This window comes from Pundamilia nyererei, unplaced genomic scaffold, assembly GCF_000239375.1.
Source record: "Pundamilia nyererei isolate P.nyererei 1_Seehausen unplaced genomic scaffold, PunNye1.0 scaffold00095, whole genome shotgun sequence".
In the NCBI taxonomy this organism is placed as follows: Eukaryota; Metazoa; Chordata; class Actinopteri; order Cichliformes; family Cichlidae; genus Pundamilia; species Pundamilia nyererei.
This window is the reverse complement of record NW_005187496.1, coordinates 142,511-152,018: the sequence shown is the minus strand read 5'-3', so window position 1 is coordinate 152,018 and position 9,508 is coordinate 142,511. Positions and strand designations below refer to the sequence as shown.

The following is a 9,508-nucleotide window of genomic DNA, read 5'->3' as shown; positions in this document are numbered from 1 at the left end:
ATGGTTCATAACTCCCCCAGGTCAAAGTCTGTCAGTACAATGGAAGAGTAGCTTATTACTATTTTTGGGTTTTCTTTGGGGTTTTTTTACACTTCACATCAGTTTTTGATTTGAGGTAAATAAATACTTTAAATGTAATAAATGAAATGGTACCAAGTGATCGTGTTGTGCATGCAGTTTTAAATTATAGTACCATATGTTTATCAAACTGACATTAACAGTGAAGTTTATGTTAATAAGTCCTGCTCAGTGACTGCAGATCTGTTCACAGATCTTTTTATTCTTACGTTTGTTCCCTGTTTGCTGAGCAGAGTAAAAAAAAGCTGAGTGAAAATCATCCTCTCAACTGCCAGGCCATGGAGACAAACACATCACAGCAAGATGTCAAGCTGGAGTTCACCTAAAGTTTAACAGTCGTGTGCCAGAGTTTCAGAAAGAGTTTGAGTTTTCCAGTATTGCTGCACTGTTGGTAGTTTAAGGTGGATCAAAGTTTTGCTGCATATTTTAAAGGCAAAGTCAAACTATCTTCTTATGCTTCTTAAAACTCTTTGTTTGCCCACTGTTACCCTCTGGATTTGACATGCGCTCGTCTACCTGCCACTACGCTTTTTAAGCCAGTCATTCTACATTTCTTTGCTTTGATGCAGATGACACACTGCTGTATGTGTCAGTCTAATGCGACAATCTGAGAAAGATGTTCGATCGAGAGGTGTTTCCTATCAGGTCTCAGAGTCTCTGGAACCATCATATCTCAATCCAGGAGCCCATCAGCTCTCACTGAGGTGTTTCAGAACTTTAGGTCAGACAACAGACATCCAGTTAATGGTTATCAAAGGCAGACTTCCTGTTTGGTGCAGCAGGCATACTAACACAGACACTCAGCCTCTCTACCGTCAGTTTTCTCTCCGGTACCTGGTTGCAGCACTTTAATGCAATATCAGTATATCACAGAGGGTCCACATACAAGTTATTTACTGTACTGAGAGAAAAACACCAAAGCTGCCATCCAGAGAAATTTGGATTTGTACTTCTTTTAATTTATATAGTGCCACAACATAAAGCAACAACCATCTGGACCCGATAGCGTGCGTGAAAGTGCGTACCAAAGCGCAGGGTGATGGCGATGGACAGGAGGATGGGACACTGCAGTGAACGTCTTTTCTGCTGCAGGACTTTGATCTATGCACACTGACAATGGAGGCACATGTAAGTTTGTTCATTGGCCCTCCTGTCGCCCTTTGTCATAGCACCTCCTCTCTTCCCCTCTCCACCACCTTCTGCTGGAAGCCCCTGCCGTGACCACGACGGGGACCGCCTCCTCTGCCGCACAGGTTATTGGCTCCTCCTCTGCTCCTGGAGCCGCGATCGTCCCAGTGGTGCCGTGCAGGTCCAGCAGCCCCGGAGTGTGGGGCAGGTCTGTAGTGGCCTCTTCTCCGTCCACGATGGCCTCGACTGCCTGCAGAGTCTGCAGCATCTTTTGGGAACTCTGTTTCCAAACCCGACTGACATGTGGGCACCTGCGCCTCTTGTTCCATTGCCTTGACACCCCCGTCCGTCTTTGAGGGACATAGTTCTGGGTTTCCTTGCACCTGTTGGCCACGATTACCCTGAGCTTTAGCTTTTGCTGGCTTCTCAGTACAGTCTGAAGACAGAGAGAGCTTGTCCAGGTCCTCTGTGATGGGGGCGACTCTCTCGTGATGGGGTCTGGACCTTCCTCCTCTTCTCTGCCCCCTCACCTGGTGCTGATGCCTGTGTCCCAGAACAGCTTTACAGTGGGAAAGCCCGGGAACAAACTGGTCTGCTTTGTCACCAGTTTCAGCAGGAACGTTAGAGGCTGAGGAGATTGGAGGGCCTGGAGGCTCATCGGCATCCAGATTTCCATTTTCAGCAGCAGGTGGAGCCTACGAATGTCAAAAAAAAAAAATTATACATTGAATACATTCAAAACATCGTTTAACACATTAAAGTCAACACGTTCTGCTTATTTCCGGTTACCAAGTGGTGTTTGTTCCTCTTTCTTTAAGTCAACTCTTCTGATTGGCTGCTCTTTTCTCTCTCTCTGCCTGACATGACCATATAAAGTAAATCCCCTCTGGATGACATCACTCAGAGCCAAGAGTAGAAAAAAAACTGTGAAACTGAATGTTTGGTTCACAAGGATTACTCTGATCTTCTCTGAACTCGGGTATGTGCGGTCAGGGTCACAACGCATCCTTCGCCATTACCCCCGTTTACACTCGTAAACGTCCCCGCAAACCACTGCAGACAGGGACCGAGTGCCTCACACACATTCTTACCTCGTTGATGTGGATGAGAAAGCGGTTGGACTCCACTTCGGGGTCAATGATCCCGCCTCTAGACCTCTGACTTTCCAAAAGCTTCTGGAGTTCACGCCACTTCTGCTGGAAGTCTGAACCGATCGCTGCCTCGTCGAGCTGACAGGAGAAACACGAAGCCCGGTAACGTTTACTGGCGACATCAGACAAACATCCGTTAACAGGTGAATTAAGAACGAGCTTTACCTCGGGCAGCCGAGGTGCGGGAGACGACAGAAGCTGAGTAACATCATACGTCAGAGGCTCTCTGCACACCGGGCACACCACGGTGAGCTCCTGTCAGAAGAATCAAAGGCAGCGTCAGAAAGTCTTTGATCAAAGTGATTAATCATCCGTGCAGCTGCTGACGTCTGACCTGGTGGTCCGCTCTGTCTCTGGTCTTGTCCTCCTCCAGCTCCTTCTCCCTCTGCTGGAGCTCCCTCTCAGAGTGGCTCACGTAGCGGCCGAGGCAGTGTGAGTGGAAGTAGTGGTAGCAGCTCGTCTTGGTGAACGTCTCTCCCTCCTGACAACCAAAGCATGAATGAGTTTACTCATGACTCTTTCCACTAGACTCTACTCCATCTCTGTCGTTTTCCAGTACGACTGAGTACCACCTAATGTGCTTGGGGTTGTTATAGCAACATGGCCCAAAGTCCCGTGACTTCATTTGTATTTGACACAAACAACAACAATGGAGGGCGTTGGGGCGGTGATAAGCATCTGGACTGCGTGTGGAACCTTTTCTCTCACTGCTGGGTTTGATTTTTGTGAAAGAGTCGCCCTCCTGACTCATCGAGCGATGCTCCTGACTGGCCAATCGGCAGCATGCAACCTGTCACATTTTCAGATTTTCTCAGATCGTTCGGAAGTAGGTACTAGGTACTAAAAAAGTACCTGAGAACAGGTACTAATGGAAAACCCTAAAAATGAGTCGAGTCGAGCTGATCTGAGTAGATACTATGTCAGGCACCACCTACAGAACAAACAGTCACAAAAAATGTTCAGGCGTCTCTTTCTGGGTCAGGATTGAACATCCAACACAACAAATTCAAGACAAAAACAAAAGTCTTTGGTACTAATTGTGTCACTTTCACAGAGGCGAGCACCAGAGATGCTGACCTGTTAAACAAGTTGTTCATGTTTATTCATGCCAGCTAACTAGATGATGATGATGATGATGATGATGGCTCTCTCTGTGACACCAAGCTGCAAACAAGCGAGGTGGAGAGTAAGCAGATGGTCGCCGTGCTTTAAGCCCCGCCCTGCAGCGCTCTGATATAGACACGAGGAGAAGCGTGACACCGTGTTGAAATATAACCGCTGGACCACCATGTTTGACCACGTTCAGCACAAACACCAGGACGCTAGCCTGCACGCTCAGTTATCTGAGTGTTTTGTAATCCTGTTTAATCAGCTGCCATAAAAAAATAAACCCCACAGCACAGATGTTCCTGGTAAATAATTTACTTGTAATTTTAATGGCCCAGTTCCACCCACCCACCCACACACCACAGGCAGCAGGTACCTATTTCCTGTGAGTGGGCCCTCCACCCTTTTCCCTGAGAATCATAGTGTCAGACATGGAGGTGCTGATTCTCTCTGACAGGTGGAGGTTCTTGTTTGATGAAGCCACAGAACCACAAAGCACAGACGCTATGCTGAGGCCACCAAAGCGTTTGTCCATAAACGTCACAGAACAGGTGACACAGGGCAGCGCTGCTGGATCCAACACCCGCCGAGAACAAGCCCGACAGAGTCCAAACCAAACTCTCGCTGCAGCCGTACGGAGACGGCAATCAGAGGAACAAGAGCAGGCATGGAGACACGAGCAACACGGTCAGAGCTGAAATGACCTCAACACGCAAGCTGAGGTAAGACTTAGACAACAAAGAGCTGTGACTAAGACCACAAGTGTATAAACAGCCCCGTGGGAAGCATTCAACACAGGAATGTGGCCACATTTAAAGAGGGAACTCCAAACTCTGATGGAGGGAAGCGACTCACCTTAAAGCCGTAGAGACAAATGACACAGTTCCCATGAGGAATATTGCTTTCAGTCAGGATTTCTTTAGCTTTCTGCAGGAGAAAGATCAGAGCAAGACTTTAAGATAAACCCAGCGAAATGACACATTTTATCCTAATGAGAAACAAACAGCACGTATAACAACCTCAATGAGCTGATACAACATGGGCGAACCCAGACAGGACTGAGCCTCGAGCTGAAGACACTTTTGGACACTAAGAGAGAAGAATCAGAGTTTTACACTCAGTGCTGAGAGTTTGTGAGCAGAAGGGACTGACGCTGGGAGATGAGTCACTTCCTCACCTGCTGAGTTTGTCATCAGAAAGCCCGCGGGGGTTCCGGATGGAGATCCCCGGAGACGATGAGGGATACTAAACACAGAAGAAGAAAACACTCATTTCAGTTCAGTGAAAACTGCAGAAAGATGTCAGCTGTTCAATCAGTGCAGAGTGTGATGTGACCATGAACCGTGACCGTGAGATTTGTTGACACCAAAAATGTAAAAATGAGCTTTTTTATCCCTCACAGCACATGACTGTTAATAAACCGTCCACTAACGGTCTTCTGTGTGTTTCTGTCTCGGAGTTAACAAACGTTTCTGCGAGCTGAGCCGGTGAAAGGCGAACCTGCTGATCGAGGCTCAAAGTCAGCGTGAGCCGGACGAACTGTGAGACGGAGTCCTCGGCTGTGGACGGGTACAGGTCCAGGCTCACCTCCCAGCCCCTGAAACAAAAACAAAACTGCATCACCGATCACAGAACCTCCCACCAAACTCTGTCGAGCTGACATCACTTCCTCCAAACACAGAAGCATTAAAAGAGAGACGGGACACTCTCAGAGTCCTGAAGTCAAACTTTTTAAATTTAAAGATGATTTTTTTCCCCCAACTTTTATGGGGAAAAAACTTTTTAAACTAATTTGAGGCAAAATCTGAATTTGTTTTAAAGTGAGTTTTACTCAGACTTGTGATTCTCTTGGAGCTTTGGTACGTAGCAGTCTGTGTCAAATATGATCATCAATGCCACAACTCCAGATGTGGTAAACCGCTGGCCACATCTGGAACTCCTTCGTGTCTCCTCTGATCATCGAAAGTAAAATGAATGAAGGCTAATGATTCAAAAGGAATTCTCTAATTCTGCAATTAGAGATTATTCGCAAATGGAAAACATTCAAAACATCATCCACTCTTCCAGGAGTGGAGGAAACTAAGCCATAGCAACATGGCAAAGCTGCGTGGGAAGAAACAAGACTTCAGGAGCAACGTCGTCTGGACTGACTAGAACAAAGTGCACCACAAACACCTCAGGCCAGCTGTCAGCACGTGGTGGGTGAAGATGATGATGATTTGAACACCTTGCAGTTACTGAGTGGACCATAAACTCTTTTGTACATCAAAGTGTTCTAGAGTGTGAGACCATCTGACCCACAGCTAAAGCTTGGACCAAACTCTGTTTTGGATGATCCCAGAGCAGCAAATCTCTAAACAAGGAGCCGCAGTGATCCAGAGTCCACACCTCAGGCTGAGCTGGGACCTTCAGAGAGCCAAGAGCACTAACTTCCTCCAAATGATGACATTTAACACCTGTACAAGTCTCACCTGTCCAACACCAACCAGCACTAAAGCTAACCCAGCTGCTGTTAGCTCACCTGTCCTCTCTCGTGTCCACCTGCAGCTCGTCCAGGTAGATGGACTGCAGCACCTCGATCTCAGACTGGACGCTGCGGACAAGAAAACAGCGCAGTTAGTGTGTGCGGCTGAATCTCTGCGACATTTCATAACCGGCTAAAATTAGCGTTAGCATTTTAGCTCGACACAGCAGCAGACCTGCGGTCAGATTTTACTGCGCGGCGGCACCGAGCGGGTTAGCCGCGGGTCACACACACGCGGACACGACATTAGAGAAGCTTAGTAGTCACACTTCACACACTCATCCAACAAACTCACTCGCACTCGGCCGCCGTCATCATAATGCTGTGCGAGCCGGCAACAGCTAGCTGTGGCTAACCGGAGGTTGCGTATACGCAGACCTTTCAGAATAAAAGCATCGCAAAACAGACCGTGACAGATTCTCAGACATTTATCACAGAAAACACCATACAATGAAAAACTACATTGAGGCTGTGAAACCTTTGGATCGTAGTGAAAAAAGCAACAAACTTCATGTGATATCGAACAAAGAGGAAACCACAGTGAGAGAGTCGGTGTGTTCAAAATATGTTTATGAAATAAAATTTTTTTATTTAAAACGGATTCAAAACTCACTCATAAAATTACATTTACAATTTTTGTTTTACCTTTTAAAACAAATTCAGAAAAACTGAAAATGTACATATATAAACGCAAATAATCCGTACTTATTTTAATCCACAGACTGTAAGTATTGCTCTCTAGTGGTCACAGAACGCAACTGCAATTAATTTAATCTTATTAGTTTTGTTAATCCTAAAATTCTTGAAGGACTTGTGACTTCAAATGTTGAGAAATTCAAGTAACTGTTGAAAATACTAAAATATTGCAGTAATGTCTACTTAATGGGAAAAATGTATGATTAAATGATTAAATTATTTTTTAGTAATATCATTACGAAATCTATGATCAGCTGTACTTAATGTAAACTGATGTATGCAGTTCCACAAATGACCAGCAGAGGGCAGGCAACTCTCAAGATTTAATGTATAATGTCAAAACATGTCTTGATGCATCTCAATCATCCAGGAAAGTAAATCTCCAAAAGTTGATTCTGTTCATCTGGACGTAGCGTTTTGTGGGAGAAACGTTTCGTCACTCATCCAGGTGACTTCTTCAGTCTCAGCTGACTGCAGGTTTCCCCAATCTTATAAACAGTACATTTGCATTGGAGAATGTCAAAACATATTATTACCATATGTTTATGAAGGAATTCAAGATGATGATAGGCGATTTAAGGGAAAGGTGGGTTCTAAACCATCTGCGCCCCCTGGTGAGGTCTTCATTGGATCCGCTGCAGTTTGCTTACCAGCCTGGCATCGGGGTGAAGGACGCTATCATCTACCTCCTGCACCGAGCTCTGGCTCACCTGAAGAAGCCTGGAAGCAATGTGAGGATCATGTTCTTTGATTTCTCCAGTGCTTTCAACACCATCCAGCCACGACTTCTGAGGGACAAGCTGGAGCTATCAGGAGTGGACCACCACATGTCCCAGTGGATACTGGACTACCTCACAGGACGCCCACAGTATGTGAGGTCACAGGGCTGTGTCTCTGATACGCTGGTCTGCAGTCCGGGGGCCCCATGGGGAACAGTGCTGGCACCGTTCCTCTTCACCGCAGACTTCTCCATCAACTCCCCACGCTGCCACCCACAGAAGTTCTCTGACGACTCTGCCATAGACTCTGAGTACAGACAGTGGACTCTGGACTTTGTGGACTCGTGCCACAAAGTCTAGAGTCCAGATCAGCAGGTGACTCGTGCCACCTGCTGATCAACGCCGGGAAAACCAAGGAGTTGGTGGACACACCACACTGACACTGCTGAACATCCAGGGAGTGGACATTGAGATAGTGGACTCGTATATGGTAAATGGCCTGTATTTGTATAGCGCTTTACTAGTCCCTAAGGACTTTAGCCACAGCCACCCTGGGGCGCACTGACAGAGGCGAGGCTGCCGGACACTGGCGCCACCAGGCAACGGGTGAAGTGTCTTGCCCAAGGATACAATGACCAAGACTGTCCAAGCCGGGGCTCGAACCGGCAACCTTCCGATTACAAGGCAAACTCCCAGCTCTTGAGCGATGATCGCCCCGCATGTATAGGTGTATAGGCACCTGAATAATAAGCTAGACTGAAGCCACAACACTGATGCTCTGTACAGGAAGGGTCAGAGCAGACTCTACCTGCTGAGGCGGCTGAGGTCATTTGGAGTACAGGGAGCGCTTTTAAAGACCTTCTATGACTCTGTGGTGGCATCCGCCAGCTCTGTTCTGGGATGCACCTGGACCCAGTGCAGGTGGTGGAGACAGAAGGACTCTGGCCAAAATAACATCTCTGATGGACAGAGTCTCCCAGCCCATGCATGTAGATGTTGCTGCAGAGCTGCTTCAGTGACAGACTGCTGCATCCTCGATGCATGAAGGAGCGTTTCTGCAGGTCCTTCCTCCCTGCAGCTGTCAGACTGTGCAATCAGAACTGCTCCCAACAACCACAGATGTTTACATCAGCGCTGTAACTGCAGTATTTTATCAACTGACTCACTCTACAACCTGGGTTTGCCTCTTATCTGTATTTTATTTTATTTAATAATGGTACAATACTCTGTTTTTGGTAACCATTGTCCTCAATGTAAATATGTAAAACTTGTGTATGTTTCTGTTCTGTGTCTTGTGTACTGTTTCTTTGTATATGTGTCTTTTTTGCTGCTGTTACACCCAAATTTCCCCTTGTGGGACAATTAAAGGATTATTCTATGTCTTCTTCTTTTTATGTCAGCGTGTTAGGAGATGAGATGAGATAAGATGAGATAAGATAAGATAAGACTTTATTGATCCCACTGTGTGGAAATTTTTGCATTACGTCAGCTCAGGGACAGAAAGCAGAAAGATAATACAAAAAATACAAATAAAATACAAACAAATATAAAATAAGTAAGATATTAAACTATATACAACGGTAGCATAGACAGTATGTGACTGTGGATATAGCTGTAGAAATATGCAAGACATAAACTATAAACTACATAGTTATAACATAATTTTTCCATGTAAGTAATAGTTATCTATAAGAATAGACGTGTACACGCACACTCACATGCAATATGAGTGTGCATCTAAATATACATACACATATTCCTGCAAACGTCCACACACATAGAATGTGCATTATGCATGAAGTGACCGTGGATGTCCACAATGTCCAGTGACTTATGACACTGTGAGGAAAAATGTTAAAGTATTCACATTTTTTTCTTTCTCCATAAAAAAAAGTTGATTTTGTTTTTCTCTAAATTCTTTGATCATTTCTGGATATGAACAACCGAGTACGGAGCCATTTTAAGACGTTGTAGCGGCAATTTTATCCTCATGACAAGTTCGCCATTGTTATGACAAACACCAGCCCACAGAGACACTTCCTGTGAACTTCAAAATAAAATCTGCGAGGATTTACAATGCGCACTGTCTGACAGTAGAGGGCAGC

The 9,508-nt window shown here is 45.7% G+C and overlaps 2 protein-coding genes across 2 annotated transcripts in view; one reads left to right on the top strand and one right to left on the bottom strand.

Moving 5' to 3' along the window:
* Positions 1 to 911: 911 nt before the first annotated feature.
* rnf25 (ring finger protein 25) lies at positions 912 to 6,377 on the bottom strand. The gene is made up of 10 exons (XM_005739898.1): positions 6,284 to 6,377; positions 5,986 to 6,057; positions 4,965 to 5,061; positions 4,642 to 4,709; positions 4,484 to 4,553; positions 4,320 to 4,391; positions 2,692 to 2,838; positions 2,523 to 2,612; positions 2,298 to 2,435; positions 912 to 1,901 (listed from the first exon to the last, which is right to left on the bottom strand). The coding sequence occupies exons 1-10, from the start codon at positions 6,304 to 6,306 to the stop codon at positions 1,242 to 1,244; spliced, it is 1,437 nt and encodes a 478-aa protein (XP_005739955.1). The 5' UTR covers positions 6,307 to 6,377; the 3' UTR covers positions 912 to 1,241.
* An 867-nt stretch (positions 6,378 to 7,244) lies between these two features.
* Positions 7,245 to 9,508, top strand: part of anapc2 (anaphase promoting complex subunit 2) — a 14,024-nt gene continuing 11,760 nt past the window's right edge. Inside the window, exon 1 of the mRNA XM_005739979.1 lies at positions 7,245 to 7,757. Coding sequence (XP_005740036.1) covers positions 7,245 to 7,757 — 513 coding nt within the window. The remainder of the gene's footprint in view (positions 7,758 to 9,508) is intronic.

Bases quoted from the DNA above. Each gene is read 5' to 3' on its own strand.
- rnf25 (XM_005739898.1), bottom strand. From the start codon at position 6,306: ATGATGACGGCGGCCGAGTGCGA. The intron at 4,392-4,483 runs GTTGTTATACGT...TTTCTCCTGCAG, and splicing joins TGTTGTATCAGCTCATTGAG to AAAGCTAAAGAAATCCTGAC. The intron at 2,839-4,319 runs GTGAGTCGCTTC...TTTGGTTGTCAG, and splicing joins TTTGTCTCTACGGCTTTAAG to GAGGGAGAGACGTTCACCAA.